The 23102-nt window shown below is 48.0% G+C and overlaps 1 protein-coding gene across 2 annotated transcripts in view; it reads left to right on the top strand.

The window, feature by feature from the left end:
- atf6b (activating transcription factor 6 beta) overlaps nucleotides 1–23102 on the top strand; it is a 166409-nt gene that overhangs the window by 101218 nt on the left and 42089 nt on the right. For both annotated transcript variants that reach the window (XM_085973856.1, XM_085973855.1), the window contains exon 10: nucleotides 2209–2355. In XM_085973856.1, coding sequence (XP_085829982.1) covers nucleotides 2209–2355 — 147 coding nt within the window. The remainder of the gene's footprint in view (nucleotides 1–2208; nucleotides 2356–23102) is intronic.

Here is a 23102-nt window from a genome sequence, read left to right as displayed (position 1 = left end):
CTTTGACTACCTCAGGACGTCCCAAAGCGAGTTACAGCCGATTTAAGTACTTTTGGAAGTGTAGCCATTGTTGTAATGTAGAAAACGCAGCAGCCAATTTGCGCACAGCAAGCTCCCACAAACAGCAATATTTTTTTTGCGATGTTGGTTGAGGGCTAAATATTGGCCCCGGACACCAGGGAGAACTCCCCTGCTGCTCTTCCAATAGTGACCGTGGGACCTTGTACATCCACCTGAGGGGGCAGACGGGGCCTCGGTTTAACATCTCATCCAAAAGACGACACCTTAGACAGTGCAGAGCTCCCTCAGTACAGCGCTGGGAGTGTCGGCCTAGATTTTTGTGCTCAATTCTCTGGAGTGGGACTTGAACCCATGACCTTCTGACTCGGAGGCAAGAGTGCTGCCCACTGTGCCATGACCAGTGGCCACTGCAGGACATCCATTGTATAATCAATACTGATCTAGTTCACATTAAGATTCTTTTATAATAGAAACAGAAAATGCTGGGAGTACTCAGCAGTATCTGTGGAGAGAGTGAACGTTTCAGGTCGATGACCTTTCATCCGAATGGTTTCTTTCAATTTGTTTAGATTTATTTTAGTGGAGCCCTCTTTTAAAAGAGGGTGTTTGCAGTGGAGATTTTTGTCTGGTGACACTGGGGAAACTTGGTGCCACTTTCACTGGTCCAATTAAAATAGACGAGCTTGAAGTAAAGCTTTATTTTTCAATGGGATAGTTAGGTATAACCAACCCCCCATTTTCAGAGGGAATGTTTGGACTGCTGTTGTTGCAAAATTGTGTGTTTAATGAAGTACCTTCTCACTAACTAACTGGATCAGACTCTTGCCCAGAGATGTTTGTGGTTTGGAGATGAAATGGAATCGGGTTTAATTATTGCGTGCTTCTGTTTACTGACTAATTAATTTTTGTTGTCGGGAGTAAAATGCGCACTTGCTGCGCGCTGCACCCTCTGATTTTACAGTTGCTGCACTGAACCGTCATCAAACAGTAAAAGTCGCCGGCGGTAGAGACACCGCTTTTGTGCCGGTCGAGCCAGCGCTCCTGAAACATGCAGTCAGCTTCAAACTACCGACCGTATCCGTGCAGTTCGTAGGTGGGGTTTCCCAATTGATCGGATGGACGTTCTTCGCAAACCAATCCCTCGTGCTCCATTCACCACAGCTAGTTACAGAAGAAAGTGCTTGCATTTATACCGTGCCTTTCACGACCCGAAGTGCTTTACAGCCGATTCAGTGTTTTTTTTTGAAGTGCAGTCACTGTTGTAGGAAACATGGCAGCCAACTTGCGCACAGCAAGCTTCCACAAAAAGCAATGTGATGATGACCAGATCATTTTTTTAATATAAATAATGTTGGTTGAAGGATAAATATTGACCCTGGACACTGGGGAGAACGTCCCCCTGCTCCTCTTCGAAATAGTGACTGTGGGATCTTTTACGTCCACTTGAGAGGGCAGATGGAGCCGGGGTTTGACGGCACTTCAGACAGTGCAGCCATTCCCTCAGTACTGCACCGGGAGAGTCGGCCTAGATTTTTGTGCTCAAGTCTCTGGAGTGGGGACCTGAACCCATGACAATCCTACATTACAACAGTGACTACACTTCAAAAGTACTTCATTGGCTGTAAAACACTTTGGAACGTCCTGAGGTCGTGAAAGAAACATAGAAACATAGAAGATAGGAGCAGGAGTAGGCCATTCGGCCCCTCGAGCCTGCTCCGCCATTCAGTGTGATCATGGCTGATCATCCAAACTCGGTACCCTGTCCCTGCTTTCTCCCCATACCCCTAGATCCCTTTAGCCTTAAGAAATATATCCAACTCCTTCTTGAATATATTTAATGAATTGGCCTCAACTGACTTCTGTGGTAGAGAATTCCACAGGTTCACCACTCTCTGGGTGGAGAAATTCCTCCTCATCTCTGTCCTAAATGACCTACCCCTTATCTTTAGGCTGTGACCCCTGGTTCTGGACTCCCCCGCCATCGGGAACATCCTTCCAGCATCTAGTCTGTCTAGTCCTGTTAGTATTTTATAAGTTTCAATGAAAGGCGCTACATAAATGCAAGTTCTTTCTTTATGACCTTGTGACTCGGGAGAGAGTGTGCAATCAACTGAGCCATGGCTGACCATCTTTTACTGTTCAAATTACTAATGGCTGCTTTTTACCTGCCTCTCTCTCATATGCTAGTATAACAGAGAAGAAGCCAGATCTCTTCCAGAAGCAGGAAGATAATGCGTACGTCAGGAGGCATCTGCTGGCTTTCAAGGAGGAGCCGGGCGGAGAGCGCGTGACAGAGGAAGCGACAAAAGATTACACGCAGAAGGATAAATTCAGGTAACAAGCCACTTCAGGCAAATCAATGTGAGGTTTGCCATCTCTGCAGTTTGGGTGGTTAAATGCCACCTTCGAGGCAGGTTGGTTGAGTGGTGAGTTAAAGAGCGCTCCAGGACAACCCAAATTGGGTTTGCATTTGAGATATGAACAGCGACATCTTGATTATTTTTTTTGTCACAGAGTAATGCATTGTAGGTTTTGAACCGTGCAAAGGTAGGCTGGGCTATTATGGAAGGTATCTGCCTTTTTGGAATGGTGGCTTGAGTTGAATGCTCATATAAGCTGCCACCAAAAATGTGCGATTTGGAATAAAAACAGAAAATACTGGAATTAACACATCAGATCAAAGGAAAAGACAGATGATTGATGTTTTGGGTGTGTGTAACCCGAGGTGAGCTTCCGACCACGTAACCGCTCCATTACCAAGACCGCCTACTTCCACCTCCGTACATTGCCTGACTCCGTACCTGCCTCAGCTCATCTGCTGCTGAAACCCTCATCCATGCCTTTGTTACTTCTAGACTTGACTATTCCAACACACTCCTGGCCGGCCGGCCTCCCATCTTCCACCCTCCTTAAACTTGCTCATCCAAAACTCGGCTGCCCATATCCTAGCTCGCACCCAGTCCCGTTCACCAATCATCAACCACCCCTGTGCTCGCTGACCTACATTGGCTCCCGGTTGAGTAACGCCTCGATTTTTAAAATTCTCAGTCTTGTTTTCGAAGTCCTCCATGACCTCGCCCCCTCCCCATCTCTGTAACCTCCTCCAGCCCCACAATCCTCAGAGATCTCTGCGCTCCTCCAATTCTGGCCTCTTGGCGCATCCCCCATTTCCATCGCTCCGCCATTGGCGGCTGTGCCTTCAGCTGCCTCGGCCCCAAGCCCTGGAATTCCCTCCCTAAACCTCCCCGCCTCTCTCCACCTCTCTCCTTTAAGTCACTCCTTAAAACCTACTTCTTTCTGTCCTAGTATCTCCTTATGTGGCTCGATGCCCTATTTTGTTTGATAGTGCTCCTGTGAAGCGCCTTGGGATGTTTAACTGCGGTAAAGGTGCTATATAAATACAAGTTGTAACAGCCCTTCATCAGATATGGGCTGCACAAGAAACGACAAGCTGCATTCTCTTTATAATTCCTGACTGATCTGTTGTGTATTTCAGCATTTTCTTTTTCAGATTTCCAGCATTCGCAGATTTTTTTTTAAATGTTCACCCATTTGACCCAACAGTGAGGTTGGTCTTGTTTGCTTATTGTACATACTTACAGGAAACTTTGTGCTATCCGGCACCGACGGGACCGAGCTGTTGCCGTCCCATCAAAACTGCCGGACAAACCAGCGCTAATGTTGAAACATATGGAGATTTTGAGCTCCGTGTCTGGCAACAAACCCTGTTGCTTACAGCTTCTAAACAGTCGGCCGTACCTTGCAAGCGTCTCTGTAGCTTAGCAACAGCTTCAGCGAGACCTTGCAGAGCCTGACTGGTGGGGAAAAAAAGCAACAAAAAGAAAAGAGAAAACTAACGAAACGGCTCCTGATTTTTGCCGGTGACTCAAGCATTCCGGACAGTTAACCTCCGGAGAAACCAAAGTTTCCTGTACTGTGTTCCTGAGAATTGGAGAGCACGTTCATAGAATCATACAGCATAGAAGGAGACCATTTGGTCCATCGTGCCTGCTCCGGCTCTTTGAAAGAGCGGTTCAATTAGTCCCGCTCCCCCCTGCCCTTTTCCCAAATCCCTGCAATGTTCTTCCCTTCAAATATTTACCCAATTCCCTTTTGAAAGCTACTATTGAATCTGCTTTCACCACCTCTTCAGGCAGTGCTTTCCAGATCGCAACAACTCACTATGTAAAAAAAAATTCTCCTCATCTCCCCTCTGGTTCTTTTCCCAAATATCTGAAATCTGTGTCCTCTGGTTACTGACCTTCCTGCCAGTGGAAACAATTTCACCTTATTTACTCTATCAAAACCCTTTAGATTTTGGACACCTCCATCAAATCTCCCCTTAACCTTCTCTGCTCTAAGGAGAACAATCCCAGTTTGTCTAGTCTCTCCACTTCACTGCCCCTCATTCTAAATCACTTGCTCAGTACTTCGATTGTGGGAACTATACCTTATTCAGACACTTTTTGGCTTTTTCATTGGCGCGAAGGCTTTGCCTCAAGCTATTCTTGGTTGCTTTTTATAAAAGAAATAATCTGATTGGTACAGTCTTTCCACATTTCCCAAACTGTAATCGGATATTTTTTGGCTGTGATGACTGTGTGTCACTTAATTTAGTGTTTCTACAGTCACCTCACTAATAGTAGTGTCCTGAAGTAATACTTGAATGTGAGGGAGGCGGGGAGCAGAGGCTGAGGAACTAAACATACAGCAGCTCACTAAAATGCACAGCAGGACCCTGAAAGGGGGGAGGGATTGCTTAGATCAGATGTTCAATAAACTGTCAGAAAATAACCTAATAAGGGACGGCTGATTCAGCTTTCGAAGAGGTATTGTCGATTCATCTTTGATTGCCTTATTGCATTTGCATTGCAAGGCAGTTAAATTTGCTGCTGATGCCAAGGTTATGGGGGTGAGGAGGAAGAGAGATGCACCGTGGAGGCAGCTACATTCGTGCAAAGCAAACTCGATAAGAGTTTGAACCTGGGCTGACCAGTGGCGATCGAAGTTTAGTACAGACTAATTCGGGATACTGCGCATTGAAAGTCGCAATAGGTGGCACGTGTACTGCACGGGTGGCACCGAACTTGGCGAGGAGAAGCTGAAAACAACTAGCGGGTGTTAATCGACCCATCTCTCACCATGGGTTCGAGGTGATGTTGCCAAATTAGGGGACTTCAAATTCCTGGGAATCCTGCTGCCACTGTGTGGCAACCAGGTCAGGCTGCACCTGGTGCGTGGCACCCAAAGGGAGGCACCCAAAGGGAGGCAGTGCACAAGAGAGCAATGCGTTTGATCCCCAGCGACTGAGGGCTGGGGAAAAGAGCAGTTAGCAACCACTTGGTAAGCTAGGGTCCACTCCATTGGACGCCTAAGAGGAAAACACAAGAGGTACAGAAGATAATTAGTGGCGGAAAGTAAAAGATGCTTTCAGCTACGCCAGGGCAGAAAGATGGGAGCACAGATTTGCGATTGTGAAGGGGCGGTTTAGGACTGATGTATACAGAGATCAGCAGCTGGGATGGGATGGGCTGCCAGGCTGAAGCATGTACCCTGGATTCATTTAAACTGCTGAATGATGTAATGGGAAGATGATACGGATGGATTAGATTGAATGGGCTGAAAGGCCTTCATCTAAACCCTCCTTGTAGTCTCGACTGCTTTGTATTGTTTTGCTGCCTGTAACCTGTCTCATCAAGTCCTGTTCACCCATCACCCACTGTGCTCGCTGATCTACATTGACCCCCCTGGTCCGGCAACGCCTCGATTTAAAAATTCTCATCCTTGTTTTCAAATCCCTCCATGACCTCGCTCCCCCTCCCTATCTCTCTGTAACTTCCTACAACCCTCCGAGATCTCTGCGCTCCTTCAAATCTGGCCTCTTGCACGTCCCCAATTTGCATCATTCCACCATTGGCGGCCGTGCCTTCAGCTGCCTAAGCTCTAATTTCCTCCCTAAACCTCTCCGCCTCCTCCTTTAAGACGCCCCTTAAAACCTACCTCTTTGACCAAGCTTTTGGTCACTTGCCCTAATATCTTATGCGGCGCTGTCAGATTTTCCTAATTGCTCCTGTGAAACCGCCTTGGGATGTTTTACTACGTTAAAGGTGTTGTATAAATGCAAGTAGTTTTCCTGTGTGCGGAGCCAGTCAGCACTTTAAACTGCAGGCTGTGGAAGAAACACTTGGCATAAAGTCAAACAATCGCAGCTATTTTGTATACAGTTACCCTGAACCTGGTTACTGTTTATGCTTGGTTTTGCTCTGTGTACGTGTTCAGAGTGATGCCCCGACACCAAAAGAGTTAAATGCATTTACTGTGCTGAAAGTGTGCTCTTTAATCTTCAGTGAATCTCCCAACCGCTGCCAACTTCCTCCAGGGTTGCGCAATTAAATGTTATGCTTAGTCTGGTTTCCAGGGCAGCACTGGGTAAACAGGTAGATTGCCTTTTGACCTGCCTGCAGATTGTTAATGATATTGCAGTCTCGGTGCCAAAAATTCTTTGCATTGCACCTTCACGTTTCCAATAATTCTAATCGTGGGCCTGCTTAACCTTTTTTTTTCTTCGTGCTTACTTAACCGAATCTCTTCCCGCTCTGGGAAATAGGAGGCGCCCACTGTTTTGAGGAGGAACCCCTTTTTAATATCGAGCTCTTGCAGTTCAGCTGCAGCGATGACCTGTATCAAGACCAAAAACACACTCCGACTACCCACCCCCAAACGATCCAGCGTCAACACAAGAACATAAATCGGAGCAGGAGTCGGCCGTACGGCCCCTCGAGCCTGCTCGATAAGATCATTGAACCCTGTTCAATAAGATCATGGCTGATCTTCTACCTCAACTCCACTTTCCCGCTCGATCCCCATATCCCTTGATTCCCTTAGTGTCCAGGAATCTATGGATCTCAGTTTTGAATGTACTCAACGACTGAGCCTCCACAGCCCTCTGGGATAGAGAATTTCAAAGATTCACCACCCTCTGAGTGAAGAAATTTCTCCACATCAGTCCTAAATGGTCCACCCCTTATCCTGAGCCTGTGACCCCTAGTTCTAGGCTGCCCAGCCAGGGGAAACAGCCTCTCAGCATCTACCCTGTCAAGCCCACAAGAATTTTATACATCAAGCCAGTCTTGGGTCAGCGCCCTGCCGATGCACCTGTTATTTTGCATTCCTACTTCGGGCATCCTTTTGGAGACTGGGAGCAGGAGACGCATTAAAGGCTTTGTCCCCTTTTTGCTTCGCTGTGGACTTGCACTTATTGAGGTTTTATCGATCCTCCTCACGGCAGCAATAACTCTCATTTGGTAAAGCGCTGTGGGTGGAAAAACGCACCTCGGCATTTCGCAGCGGCGGGGGAGAATGCAGCAAAGGAGGAGAGATTCGGAGGGGAGGGAAAGGGTGTCCAAAAGCTTGGTCAAAGAGCTGGCTTTCAAGGAGGATCTTCATGGGTGGAGGAGTTTAGCGTGGGGAACGAGGTGACTGGCGGCACAGCCATCAGCGGTAGAATGAAGGGCGGAGGGGGATTGTACAAGAGTGGGAGTGGGGGAGCGTGTTGGTCAGGGAAATGGAACATTAGTGGAGAGAAACTTTCCTCCAATGTTTAGAGATCTGCAGATGTGTATTTGGATTTTCAGAAGGCCTTTGATAAAGTCCCACATAAAAGGTAAGCGTGCAAAATAAAAGCACATGGGATTGGGGGTAATATACTGGCGTGGATTGAAAATTGGTTAACAGACAGGAAACAGAGTAGGAATAAATGGGTCTTTTTCGGGTGGCAGGTGGTGACTAGTGGGGTACCGCAGGGATCAGTGCTTGGGCCCCAGCTACTCACAATATATATCAATTATTTGGATGAGGGAACCAAATCTAATATTTCCAAGTTTGCTGATGACACAAAACTAGGTGGAGTTGTGAGGAGGATGCAAAGAGGCTTCAAGGCGATTTAGATAAGTTGAGTGAGTGGGCAAATACATGGCAGATGCAGTATAATGTGGATAAATGTGAAGTTATCCACTTCGGTAGGAAAAACAGGAAGTCAGTGTATTATTTAAATAGTGATAGATTGGGAAATGTTGATGTACAAAGGGACCTGGGTGTCCTTGAACACCAGTCACTGAAAGCAAACATGCAGGTGCAGCAAGCAGTTAGGAAGGCAAATGGTATGTTGGCCTTCATTGCAAGAGGATTTGAGTACAGGAGCAAGGATGTCTTACTACAGTTATACAGGGCCTTGGTGAGACCACAGCTGGAGTACTGTGTGCAATTTTGGTCTCCTTAACTAAGAAATTATATACTTGCCATAGAGGGAGTGCAATGAAGGTTCACCAGACTGATTCCTGGGATGGCAGGGCTGTCGTATGAGGAGAGATTGGGTCGACTAGGCCTGTGTTCGCTAGAGTTTAGAAGAATGAGAGGGGATCTCATTGAAACATATAAAATTCTGATGGGGCTAGACAGACTGGATGCAGGGAGGATGTTTCCCCTGACTGGGGGGTTTAGAACGAGGGGTCACAGTCTCAGGATACGGGGTAGGACATTTGGGACCGAGATGAGGTGAAATTTCTTATGAGGGTGGTGAACCTGTGGAATTCTCTACCACCGAAGGCTGTGGAGGCCAAGTCACTGAATATATTTAAGAAGGAGATATAGATTTCTAGACACAAGGCATCAAGGGGTATGGGGAGAGAGCGGGAATATGGTATTGAGATAGAGGATCAGCCATGATCATGTTGAATGGCGGAGCAGGCTTTACGGGCCGAATGGCCTACTCTTTTTCTATGTTTCTAGATCCTGCGGGGCCGGCTCAATGGCGTTCTACTGGCAGAAACCACACATGCGCAGTAACGTGAATGGGCCGCGCAGCCCCTTAAAGGGGGCAAGCGCACCCAAAAAAGAATTAGCGGGAACATTGCTTTCCTCCCCGTCATTCTGGACTGAATTTGAATGATCGCTGAAGGGGCGGTGTGCTAACCCACTGCCCTACATACAAAGAAGGAGCAGCTCATTCAAGTTTGGCACCTGGTTTAACAACAGAAAACACTGGAAAAACTGAGCAGGCCAGGCAACATCCGTAGAGAGAAAGAGAGTCAACGTTTCAGGTCGAAACCCTTCTTCAGAACTGAGGAAAAAAAGGCAGGAAATTAAACAGATTAAAAGGCAGTTTGGGGACTGGGAAAGGGGGGAGGGGATGAAAGAAGAGACATTAAGAGATATTCAAGGGGAGACGAGATAGTAATAGGAAGTGTGAAATGAGCTGGCAGAGTGAAAGACAGCTGTGACTGTCTTTCATTCTGCCAGCGCATTTCACACCATCTAGAGCCATCTTTTGTTTCTTTACCTGTCCTATTACCATCTCGTCTCACCTCAAATATCTCTTCATGTCTCTTCTTTCATCCCCTCCCCCATTTCCCAGCCCCCAAACTGGCCTTTTAATCTGTTTCATTTCCTGACACCTTTTCTCAGTTCTGAAGAAGGGTTTCGACCTGAAACATTGACTCTGTTTCTCTCTACGGATGTTGCCTGGCCTGCTGAGTTTTTCCAGTGTTTGCTGTTATTTCGGATTTCCAGCACCCGCAGTATTTTGCTATCGCATTGGCACCTGGTTTACTGCTCGCTGTTTATAATGGGGGGGAAAAACCGGAGGAAAAAATGAGATTCATATAATAGTTAGATTTTGAGATATAAGAAGAATCTGTTCAATAGTTTAGTTGAATTCCTTCGTGTCAAAGTCTAACCACAAACACAGCTTCAAGGAAACCCAGCGGAGTGCTGTAATTTAAGGGAAAAAAGTGTTCATCTGAATTGCCTCGTGTTTGCAAACTTTCTACAAAAGGACAATGATCTGTTCTTAATAGTGCGTCACTCCTGGGTTTATTATGCCCACGGAGGGCAGGTCGCAAACCGTTTGGAACAAGCCGTGTAGAACGCCCCCAGCATTAACGCTATGTCGTGGAGATCATCGCGTAGATATTGTGCGAGATAGCGAGCAGCCATTCTTAAATGGTGCGTCGCTCCTGTGTTCTTCAGGAGAGAAGATAATTGGAGGAAAAATGTTTGGTTTTTTTTCCTGATTAAGCTGTTACCGCCAACTGCAATTGGTCACGGGAGCCCCCAGGTTAAACAGGAGGGAGCGGTGAAACTGGCCAGGGTTCCTGCTCCTGATCGCTACCCAGCAGCTCCTGCTGTAGGTGTGGCTGTTTGCGGATGTTGGGCGATGACCAGGTCCACGGTTGATTGGCCTGACCCAAAATCATTGTCTAGGTTGTCCTGTATAAAGTGGCCACTGACCGTGCATCTTTATGTATCATAGCTTCGTAAAATATGAATGTGTTTTCTAGAGAACCGGGGGGGGGGTGGGGTGAATTGTCCCCTTCGGGTACAGGATACAAGGACAGGCAGGATCCTTGAAACTGTACCCTAGCAAGGAGGCGATCTTCGGCAGAGGGGGTGAGGGGAGAGAAAATGGGACAGAACAAGGCAAAATAAACCGTTATCTCCGCACGCACTCAGCCAGAGCTTTCAGTTGCTTTATAAATTTGACTGAAAGTGCTGATCGAAAATAATGCCGCTGTTACTACAAAGAGCTAAATCTTCAGCTCCATATTCGGAGGTGTAAATGTGCACATAGGTGGGCATTGAGCCTCCGCGCAAAGTTCCATAGATGGCCATGTCTCTGTGGGCTGTAATTAATGAAGCAATTTGTACCTTTTGAATCTGCTGTGCAGGCTTCGGTTATTGGTCAAAAAGAAAGAACTTGCATTTCTATAGCGCCTTTCATTACCTCAGGCCGCCCCAAAGCGCTTTACAGCCAATGAAGTACTTTTGAAGTGTAGTCACTGTTTTAATGTAGGAAACGCGGCAGCCAAATTACGCACAGCAAGCTCCCACAAACCGCAATGATCAGATAATCTGAGTTTTTTTTTAGTGATGTTGGTTGAGGGATAAATATTGGCCAGGACACCGGGGAGAACTCCCCTGCTCTTCTTTGAAATAATGGGCCGTGGGATCTTTTCAACATCCACCCGAGAGGGCAGACGAGGCCTCGGTTTAACGTCTCGTCACCCTTCACCTGTTGTGGAACAGCTGCCATTTGGGTTTCTTAAGGTGCCACAAGGGTTTCTGTGGCCGGGCCCGCCGTGGAATACCCTTAATTTTAGTATCTGGTGACCCTCTGGGATAGTGCAGCCCTGGGCTTAGCCGATTGTTAGACTATGTGCACCCACTTACGATCAGGGAGACGTTTGCCATGGGCGTTCCTTTTTCCATATTTCCTTGACTCCGTGCTTTGGCACAGTGCGGATCCCCGTTTCTCCGGCAGCGGAAAGTGTGCTTGGAAAATATCCCGAGTATTGAGAGACAATCTCTGTGGCCGGAGCAGTAGCTGCTGAACATTCTCCGTATCAGTGCCCCATGCCAGAACTGACTTTATAAGAAGTAAGCTAGGCTTGTATTCCCTGGAATATAGTTGGTTAAGGAAGTGATTTGATTGAGATTTTTAGGCTTTTGAAAGGAATTTAATAGGGTAGATAGAAAGGAATTATTTCCGCTGGTGGGGAAGTCTAGGACAAGGGGGCATAATCTTAACAGTAATTGCATTAATTGCTTGCTGTACACCTGCATGTTAACTTTCGGTGATTCGTGTAGTGAAAGTTAACATGCAGGTGTACAGCAAGCAATTAGAAAAGCAAATGGTATTTGTTTTATTATTTGTTTATGGGATGCGGGCGTCGCTGGCAAGGCCAGCATTTATTGCTCATCCCTAATTGCCCTCAAAGGTGCAGAATTACCCCTCGCCCCGTCCCAACAGGTTATAGAGTTCGGACTTGAGACTTATGAGAAATTACACCAGACACATGGGTTCTGTCTTTAACCTTTTATTCTTAAGACAGATTCAAAACCCCAACCACTATTCGAGCAGTTCACCAATAATATTACAGGAAATCATACAAGCAAACTCCCGCCGATGATCGGTCCAGCGTTGGTTGTAGGTCCTCGTAGGCGAAAAGACTGGCCAGGCCCCTCCTTCCTCTGACTGCAGCCTGATCCTCCTAGGCGAGATGACTGGCCAAGCCACCACCTTCTGACTGCAGTGCCGATATTCTTCAGCCACTGTGCTTTATACCCCTTTCCTTGCTTTTTGAATTAAATCATTCAGAGATAGTGAAATGTTCCTTTAATGTTGGTCTGAGCTGTTTAGGCTGTCAAATGTTTACATTAACTCATCCTGTGTGGCTTATCCTTATCTCAGCCCAAAATTGTTTATTCACTCCTGAAGTTTACAAAGGTGGCAGAAAGCCACTTGATTAGGATAATGAGTTACGTCGTATTCTGCATTTCAAACTTCAAAGGTTTGACTTCTCCCCTTTTAACCTCAAAGGTCACCAGAAACACATGTCTACAATACTCAGGGGGTTTGTTTATCTCTGTTGACTATCACTACCCCCTGCAGTCACGACCATGTTTCCTGCTTTATCAGTGAAAGACTGCTTGTTACATTTACCAACTTTATTTCACTTTGAAAAACCTTTTTGCCTGGCAAAGCATTTCAAGAAATATTTAAAAATTAAGGGTCTGTATATACTTTCTACAAAGGTGGCGGTGAGCCGCCGCCTTGAACCGCTGCAGTCCGTGTGGTGAAGGTACTCCCACAGTGCTGTTAGGGAGGGAGTTCCAGCATTTTGACCCAGCGACGATGAAGGAACAGCGATATATTTCCAAGTCAGGATGGTGTGTGACTTGGAGGGGAACTTGGAGGTGGTGGTGTTCCCATGTGCCTGCTGCCCTTGTCCTTCTAGATGGAAGAGGTCGCGGGTTTGGGAGGTGCTGCCGAAGAAGCCTTGGCGAGTTGCTGCAGTGCATCTTGTAGATGGTACACACTGCAGCCATGGTGCGCCGGTGGTGGAGGGAGTGCATGTTTAAGGTGGTGGATGGGGTGCCAATCAAGCGGGTTGCTTTGTCCTGGATGGTGTTGAGCTTCTTGAGTGTTGATGGAGCTGCACTCATCCAGGCAAGTGGAGAGTGTTCCATCACACTCCTTACTTGTGCCTTGTCGATGGTGGAAAGGCTTTGGGGAGTCGGGAGGTGAGACACTCGCCGCAGAATATCTAGCCTCTGACCTGCTCTTGTTGCCACAGTATTTATGTGGCTGGTCCAGTTAAGTTTCTGGTCAATGGTGACCCCCCGGATGGTGATGGTGGGGGATTCGGCGATGGTAATACCGTTGAATGTCAAGGGGAGGTGGTTACACTCTTGCTTGTTGGAGATAGTCATTGCCTGGCACTTCTGTGGCACGAATGTTACCTGCCACTTATCAGCCCAAGCCTGAACATGTCCAGGTCTTGTTGCATGCGGGCACATTGGACCCAAAATTGGCTTAGCGGCAGGAGGCAGAGGGTGATGATGGAAGGTTGTTTTTGTGATTGGAAGCCTGTGTCCAGTGGTGTACCGCAGGGATCGGTGCTTGGTCCCTTGCTGTTTAATTAATGATTTAGGTATGAATGTAGGGGGTACGATCAGTAAGTTCGCAGATGACACAAAAATTGGTGGAGTGGTAAATAGCGAGGAGGGAAGCCTCAGGCTACAGGACGATATAGACGGGTTGGTCAGATGGGCAGAACAGTGGCAAATGGAATTTAACCCTGAAAAGTGTGAGGTGATGCATTTTGGGAGGACTAACAAGGCAAGGGAATACACAATGAATGGTAGGACCCTCGGAAGGACAGAGGATCAGAGGGACCTTGGTGTGCATGTACATCGATCCCTGAAGGCAACAGGACAGGGTAGATAAAGTGGTTAAGAAGGCATATGGGGTACTTGACTTCATTAGCCGAGGCATAGAATATAAGAGCAGAGAGGTTATGATGGAGCTGTACAAAACGCTGGTTAGGCCACAGCTGGAGTGCTGTGTGCAGTTCTGGTCGCCACACTATAGGAAGGATGTGATTGCATTAGAGAGGGTGCAGAGGAGATTGACCAGGATGTTACCTGGGCTGGAGCGCTTCAGCTGAGAAGAAAGACTGGACAGGCTGGGGTTGTTTTCCTTTAGAGCAGAGAAGGTTGAGGGGGGACCTGATTGAGGTGTACAAAATTATGAGGGGCATAGATAGGGTAGATAGAAAGGAACTTTTCCCCTTAGTAGAAGGGTCAATAACCAAGGGGCATAGTTTCAAGGTAAGGGGCAGGAGGTTTAGAGGGAATTTGAGGAAAAACTTTTTCACCCAGAGGGTGGTTGGAATCTGGAACTCACTGCCTGAAAGGGTGGTAGAGGCAGGAACCCTCACAACATTCAAGAAGCATTTGGATGAGCACTTGAAACGCCATAGCATACAAGGCTACGGACCAAGTGCTGGAAAATGGGATTAGAATAGATGGGGCTTGATGGCCGGCGCAGACACGATGGGCCGAAGGGCCTCTCTCTGTGCTGTATAATTCTGACTGTGGACTGCTTCATTGTCAGGAGTTGTGAATGGCGCTGAACATGTGCAGTCATCAGCGAACATCCCCATTTCTGACCTTATGTTGGAGGGAAGGTCATTGATGAAGCAGCTGAAGATGGTTGGGCCTAGGACACTGCCCTGAGGAACTCCTGCAGCGATGTCCTGGGGCTGAGATTATTGACCTTCAACCACCACAACCACCTTCCTTTGTGCTAGGTACAACTCCAGCCAGTGGAGTGTTTTTCCCCTGATTCCCATTGACTTCAGTTTTAGTAGGGCTCCTTGATGCCACACTTGATCACATGCTTACTTCATGTCAAGGTCTGTCACTCTCACCTCACCTCTGGAATTCAGCTCCTTTGTCCATGTTTGGACCAAGGCTGTAATAAGGTCAGGAGCCGAGTGGTCTGTGGCAGGACTGCAGAGCTTTGATCTGATCTGTTGATTGTGGGATCGCTTAGCCCTGCCTATAGCATGCTGCTTCTGCTTTTTAGCATGTATGTAGTTCTGTGTTGCAGCTTTCCCAGGTTGGCACCTCATATTTTTAGGTACCCTTGGTGCTGCTCCTGGCATGCTCTTCTACACTCCTGATTGAACCAGGGTTAGTCCCCTGGCTTGATGGTAATGGTCGAGTGAGGGATATGCCGGGCCATGAGGTTACAGATTGTGGTGGAATACAATTCTGCTGCTGCTGATGGCCCACAGCACCTCATGGATGCCCAGTTTTGAGCTGCTAGATCTGTTCTGAATCTATTCCATTTAGTGCGGTGGTAGTGCCACACAACACGATGGAGGGTGTCCTCAGTGTGAAGACGGGACTTCGTCTCCACAATGACTGTGCGGTGGTCACTGCTATTAATACTGTCATGGACAGATGCACCTGTGACAGGTAGATTGGTGAGGACGAGGTCAAGTAGGTTTTTCCCTCGTGTTGGTGTTCTCGCCACCTGTCGCAGGCCCAGACTGGCAGCTATGTCCTTCAGAACTCGGCCAGCTCGGTCAGTGGTGGTGCTACCGAGCCACTCTTGGTGATGGACACTGAAGTCCCCCACCCAGAGTACATCCTGTGCCCTTGCTACTCTGTGCTTCTTCCAAGTGGTGTTCAACATGGAGGAGCACTGATTCATCAGCTGAGGGAGGGCAGTAGGTGGTAATCAGCAGGAGGTTTCCTTGCCCATGCTTGACCTGAAGCCGTGAGACTTCATGGGGTCCGGAGCCAATGTTGAGGATTCCCAGGGCCACTCCTTATTGGCTGAAAGATATGATTCTGTGACTATGACTATGTCAGGCTGGTGCTTGACTAGTCTGTGCGACAGATCTCCCAATTTTGGCACAAGTCCCCAGATGTTGGTGAGGAGGACTTTGCAGGGTAGACTGGGCTGGGTGTGCCGTTGCCGTGTCCATAGCCGGTGCCGAGTGGTCCGTCCGGTTTCATTCTCTTTATTGTTTTTCGTAGCGGTTTGTTACAACTGAGAGGCTTGCTGGGCCATTTCAGAGGGCAGTTAGGAATCAACCACATTCATGTGGGTCTGGAGTCACATATAGGCCAGACCAGGTAAGGACGGCAGATTTCATTCCCAAAGGACATTGGTGAACCAGATAGGTTTTTACGACAATCCGATAGTTTCATGGTTACCATTACTGATGCTAGTAATTATTCCAGATTTATTTAATTAACGGAATTTAAATTCCCCAGCTGACGTGGTGGGATTTGAACTCTCATCTCTGGATGTTAGCCTTTATTACAAGAGGATTTGAGTATAAGAGTAAAGACTTCTTACTGCAGTTATATAGGGCCCTGGTGAGACCACACCTGGAGTATTGTGTACAGTTTTGGTCTCCTTACCTAAGGAAGGATACACTTGCCATAGAGGGAGTGCAATGAAGGTTCACCAGACTGGTTCCTGGGATGGGGGATTGTCCTATGAGGAGAGATTGAGGAGACGAGGCCTACATTCTCTAGAGTTTAGAATAATGAGGTGATCTCATTGAAACATACAAAATTCTTACAGGGCTTGACAGGGTAGATGCAGGGAGGATGTTTCCCCTGGCTGGGCAATCTAGAACTAGGGGTCACAGTCTCAGAATAAGGGGTCGGCCATTTAGGACTGAGATGAGGAGAAATTTCTTCACTCAGAGGGTGGTGAATCTTTGGAATTCTCTACCCCCGAGGGCTGTGGAGGCTCAGTCGTTGAGTATATACAAGACAGAGATCGATTGATTTTGGAATATTAAGGGAATCAAGGGATATGGGGATAGTGCAGGAAAGTGGAGATGAGATAGAAGATCGGCCATGATATTGAATGGCAGAGCAGACTTGAAGGGCCAAATGGCCGACTCCTGCTCCTATTTCTCATGTTATGTTAAAGTCAGAGCCAGGCCGTTCAAGAGAGAAGTTAAGAAACACTTCTTCACGCAAAGGGTGGTAGAAGTGTGGATCTCTTTTCCCCCACAAAAGGCAGTAGATGCTAGCTCAATTAATCATTTAAATCTGATCTCGATAGACGTTTGCTGAACAAGGGGATAAAGGGACATGGAGCCAAGGCGGGTGGATGGAGTTAGGATACAGATCAGCCATGATCTCACTGAATGGCGGAACAGTCTCGAGGGGCTGAATGGCCTCCTCCAGTTCCTAAGGTGAGAACAGATACGGAAATTGGGTTCACTTCAGATTTGGGTCCTCCAATGTGAAATTGGGCAATTTTTTTTTTTTTTTTAATATAAAGTGTTACTTCCTCAACTTTCTACAAAAAAAAGTTTGCGAGAAGCTTGTTGATGTCGCTCGTTGCTGTGCTGATGTGTGGCCCTTATCTCGTGCAGAAATTTGATCGCTATCTGGCACACTGTGGATGCTCTTTAGCGTGATTGGCGGTTGTTGTGGAAATCCTGCTGCTTATACCGGCTGCGAAAGCTGTGTGTGTGTGTTCAGGGGTGAGCAGCTCGCACAAGAGCATTCCCTTCCACCACGTTATGATGTAACCTGTTCACAAAGCAGAGTTCAGCCACCCGGTGAGCTAATCTCTCGGGAATTTGTGCGGGTCTGGGGGCACTCCGCAGGCTGCTTATAGTGGTCGTTCTGCGCACTCCGTTATCTCTGCATCGCCTGTGCTGAGACAAGAGCCTTGGATGCAGGCAGACTTTACTCTTCCTGCTCCCTCGCCGATCTGTTTCCTTACTGTGTGTTTGCCATAGAGACCCGCGAACAACGTTCCCGCTGAGTGGACTGGAGGACCCCTGCGCAGCCGGCTCACCCGCTTTTAAATGGGGAAAAAAAACACACGCATGCGCAGAAATTTGAATGGGCCGCGCAGCCAAAAAGAAAGTTAAAGGGAACATTGCCTGCAACCCCCCTCATACCAGAGTTGTGTACTTGATTCATTTTCTCATCTTATCGCGTGACACCAAATCAAGAGTTTTGTTTGTTGTAAAGATAATCTAAGATCAGCTGCAACTTGAACGACGTGTGTGGAACCCAGGCTCCAAGTCTCTTAGTCATAGAGTTATACAGCATGGATAGAGGCCCTTCGGCCCATCGTGTCCGTGCCGGCCATCAAGCCCTGCCTAATCTAATCCCATATTCCAGCATTTGGTCCGCAGCCTTGTATGTTATGGCATTTCAAGTGCTCATCCAAATGCTTCTTAAATGTTGTGAGGGTTCCTGCCTCCACAACCCTTCCAGGCAGTGAGTTCCAGACTCCAACCACCCTCTGGGTGAAAAAGTTCTTTCTCAAATCCCCTCTAAACCTCCCGCCCTTTACCTTGAATCTATGCCCCCTAGTTATTGACCCCTCTACTAAGGGAAAAAGCTCCTCAGTATCTATCCTATCTATGCCCCTCATAATTTTGTACACCTCAATCATGTCCTCCCTCAGCCTCCTCTGCTCCAAGGAAAACAAACCCAATCTGCCCAGTCTCCCTTCATAGCTGAAGCGCTCCAGCCCTGGTAACATCCTGGTGAACCTCCTCTGCACCCTCTCTAACGCGATCACATCCTTCCTGTAGTGTGGCGACCAGAACTGCACACAGTATTCCAGCTGTGGCCTAACCAGTGTTTTATACAGCTCCATCATAACCTCCTTGCTCTTGCCTTCATTAGCCGAGGCATAGAATATAAGTATCCCATATGCCTTTTTTACCACCTTATCCACCTGTTCCGCCGCCTTCAGGGATCTGTGTACTTGCACACCCAGATCCCTCTGCCCCTCCGTCTTGCCTAGGGTCTTACCATTCACTGTGTATTCCCTTGCCTTGTTAGTCCCCCCAAAGTGCATCACCTCGCACTTTTCCGGGTTAAATTCCATTTGCCACTGTTCCGCCCATCTGACCAACCCATCTATATCGTCCTGCAGACTGAGGCTACCCTCCTCGCTATTTACCACCCTACCAATTTTTGTATCATCCGCGAACTTACTGATCATACCTTTTACATTCATATCCAAGTCATTAATGTAGACCACAAACAGCAAGGGACCCAGCACCGATCCCTGTGGTACCCCACTGGCCACAGGCTTCCAGTCACAAAAACAACCTTCGACCATCACCCTCTGCCACTAAGCCAGTTTTGTATCCAATGTGCCAAGGCACCCTGGATTCCATGGGCTCTTACCTTCTTGACCAGTCTCCTGTGCGGGACTTTATCGAAGGCCTTACTGAAATCCATGTATACCACATCCACTGCGTTGCCCTCATCCACACACCTAGTCACCCCCTCAAAAAATTCAATCAAATTAGTCAGACATGATCTTCCCTTGACAAAGCCATGTTGACTATCCCTGATTAATCCTTGCCTCTCCAAGTGGAGACTAATTTTGTCCCTCAGGATTTTTTCCAATAATTTTCCTACCACTGATGTTAGGCTCACTGGCTTGTAGTTCCCCGGTTTTTCCCTACTTCCCTTCTTGAATAATGGTACTACATTAGCGGTTCGCCAGTCCTCTGGCACATCCCCTGTGGCCAGAGAGGTCCTGAATATATGTGTTAGAGCCCCCGCAATCTCTTCCTTTGCCTCACACAGCAGCCTGGGATACATTTCGTCCGGGCCTGGGGATTTATCCATTTTTAGGCCAGCTAAAACCGCCAATACCTCCTCCCTCTCGATGTTAATATGTTCGAGCACATCACAGTCCCCCCGCCCTATTTCTATGTCTACATCGTCCTTCTCCATAGTGAAAACAGATGCAAAAAATTCATTTAGAACCCCTCCTACATCTTCCGGCTCCACACAGATTGCCACTTTTATCCCTAATGGGTCCTATTTTTTCCCTAGTTATCCTCTTACCCTTAATATACTTATAAAACATCTTAGGATTTTCCTTTATTTTGCTCGCCAGTGTTATTTCATGGCCCCTCCTTGATCTCCTAATTTCTTTTTTAAGTATCCCCCTGCACTTTTTGTACTCCTCTAGGGCTTCCTCCGTCTTTAGCCTTTTGTATCTGCCAAAAGCCCTCTTTTTTCCTAATCCATTCTCGTATATCCCCTGACATCCAAGGTTCCCTGTGGTTTTTGGAACCACCCTTGATCTTTACGGGAACATGTTGCCATTGTATGATCTCAATCTCCCTTCTGAAAGCCTCCCATTGCTCCGATGCGGATTTTCCTACAAGTAGCTGATCTCAGTCCATTTTGGCCAGATCCTGTTTAAAATCGGCCTTCCCCCAATTTAGAACCTTTATTTCCGGCCCATCCCTGTCCTTTTCCATGACCACCTTGAATCTCACCATATTATGGCCACTGTCACCAAAGTGCTCACCTACTAGCACTTTTTCCACTTGGCCGGCCACATTCCCTAGAATTAGGTCCAGTACCGCCCCCTCTCTTGTAGGACTTTCTACATGCTGGCTCAAAAAGCTCTCCTGGATGCACTTTAAGAATTCTACACCCTCTAAGCCTTTCACACTCTGACTATCCCAGTTAATATTGGGGAAGTTGAAATCCCCCATTATTACCCTATTATTTGCACATTTCTCTGAGATTTGCCTACATATCTGTTCCTCTATCTCCCCCTGACTGTTTGGGGGCCGAAAGTACACTCCCAGCAAAGTGCTTGCCCCCTTTTTGTTTTTAAGCTCCACCCATATGGCCTCATTAGAGGAACCTGCTAATATATCATCCCTCCTTACTGCAGTAATTGACTCCTTAATTAATATTGCGACACCCCCTCCTCTTTTACCTCCCCCTCTGTCTCGCCTGAAGATTCTGTACCCCGGAATATTAAGCTGCCAGTCTTGCCCCTCCCTCAACCATGTCTCCGTGATAGCAACAATATCATACTCCCATATGTTCATCAACACCTTCAGTTCATCCACCTTATTTGCAAGACTCCTTGCATTAAAATAGATGACATCCAGCCTTGCCCTTATATATTTGCCCTGTCTACCAAGCTGACTTGTTTTTTTCTCTATAATTGGCAGCACATCACCCCCTATTTCAGCTCCCCTCTGTATCCCATCCCCCTGCCAAGTTGGTTTAAACCCCCCCCAACAGTGCTAGCAAACCTCCCCGCAAGGATATTTGTCCCGCTTTGGTTCAGGTGCAACCCGTCCGACTTGTACAAGTCCCACCTTTCCCAGAAGCAGGCCCAGTGATCCAGGAAACTAAAACCCTCCCTCCTACACCAACTCTTTAGCCACGCATTCATCTGTTCTATCCTCCTATTCCTATACTCACTAGCACGTGGCACTGGGAGTAATCCAGAGATTACAACCTTTGAGGTCCTGCTCTTTAATCTGTCACCTAGCTCCCTAAATTCTTGATGCAGGACCTCATCCCCCTTCCTACCTATGTCGTTGGTCCCAATGTGGACCACGACCTCTGCCTGCACACCCTCCCCCTTCAGAATGCCCTGTAGCCGCTCAGTGACATCCATGACCCTGGCCCCAGGGAGGCAACAAACCATCCTGGAGTCACGTTTGCGGCCACAGAAATGCCTATCTGTTCCCCTTACGATAGAATCCCCTACCACTATTGCTCTCCCACTCTTTTTCCTCCCTTCCTGAGCAGCAGAAGCGTCCCTGGTGCCAGGAAGTTGGCTGCTGCTGCCTTCCCCTGGTGAGTCATCCCCCTCAACAGTATCCAACTTGGTATACCTGTTTGAAAGGGGGATGTCCGCAGGGGTTCCCTGCACTTCATGCCTGCCTCTGTTGCTCCGCCTGATGGTCACCCACTTTCTATCTGCCTGTGCAGCCCTACCCTGAGGCGTGAACAACTCGCTAAACGTGCTATCCATGACCCTCTCAGCATCGCGCATGCTCCAAAATTCATCCACCCGCAGCTCGAGCGCCGCAATGCGGTCTACAAGTAGCTGCAGCTGGATGCATTTCCTGCACACGTGGTCGCCAGGGACACTGGCAGCGTCCCTGACTTCCCACATGTCCTTCTGCTGGAGTCCTTGTTGGCAACTTCTATTTTGTAGTTCTGACGAAGGTTATGGTTTGCAGAAAGCTTGTGGTTTGCCACTTTTGTTTGCACACCTTGAGATTTACAATCCTGCGCTACACATCATTTGTGCACTCCTTTTGTAAAGGTGGGGGCAACCTGATTATTACTCACACTACGGGGGCAGGGGGAGGGCCAATTTAAACCTAACTCTCTGGGCGGGGATCCCACGGGATCAACGTTGGCTTTGCACCCCGTGCAGCTTTACTTTCCGTTGAAGTCAACAGAGTGTGATATCGGGTGGGGGTGTAAAACTGGTGCTCCACCCGATCCCGTGGGATTCCCGCCTGGAAAGTTAGGTTAATATTAACCTGCCCCCCCCCCCCCCCCCCCGCCACAAAGAGTTGTCAAAGATGGTGGCTTGACTGTACATCCATCAACTAAACAGAAGTCTCCTCTTCTCTTAGGCAGTCCCTCGGAACCGAGGATGACTTGCTTCCACATTAAAAATGAGTTCTCAGGTGACTGATGAGTCCAATGCGGGACCTACAGACTCTGTCACAGGTGGGGCGAACGGGTGGGTGGGGTGCTTGGGCTGATGTGTGCTCCTTGCGCTGCCTGCGCTTGGCTTCCGCTCGCTCCCGGCGAAGAGACTCGAGGTGTTCGGCGCCTTCCCAGATGCTTCTCCTCCACTTTGTGCGGTCTTGGGACAGGGATTCCCAGGTGTCGGTGGGGATGTTACACTTTTTCAAGGAGGCTTTGAGGGTGTCCTTGAAGCGTTTCCTCTGCCCACCTGGGGTTCTCTTGCCGTGCCGGAGCTCCGAGTAGAGCGCTTGTTTTGGGAGTCTTGTATCGGGCATGCGGACAATGTGACCTGTCCATCGGAGCTGATCGAGCGTGGTCAAAGCTTTAATGCTGGCGATGTTGGCCTGAGCGAGAACACTGACGTTGGTGCGTCTATCCTGCCAATGGATTTGCAGGATCTTGCGGAGGCAGCGTTGGTGGTACCTCTCCAGTGCTTTGAGGTGCCTGCTGTACATGGTCCATGTAAACCGAAGTACTGCGGTGCAGGTTCCAGTCCCTGCACCTGGGGATTTTGTATCGCCCTGGCATAGGGAATACTGGAATGTGCAACAACAACTGCTTGCATTTATGCGGCGCCTTTAACATATCAAAATGTTCCAAGGCATCCACAGGAGCATTATTGATCCAAATTTAACACCCAGCCACATGAGATATCGGGTCAGGTGACTCAAAGCTCGGTCAAAGAG

The sequence above is a fragment of the Somniosus microcephalus genome, unplaced genomic scaffold, assembly GCF_052327205.1.
Source record: "Somniosus microcephalus isolate GS21.2 unplaced genomic scaffold, FLI_Smic_1.0 unresolved_chr1, whole genome shotgun sequence".
Lineage (NCBI taxonomy): Eukaryota > Metazoa > Chordata > Chondrichthyes > Squaliformes > Somniosidae > Somniosus > Somniosus microcephalus.
The sequence above is the reverse complement of the archived record's forward strand: the minus strand, read 5'-3'. Positions and strand labels throughout refer to the sequence as shown.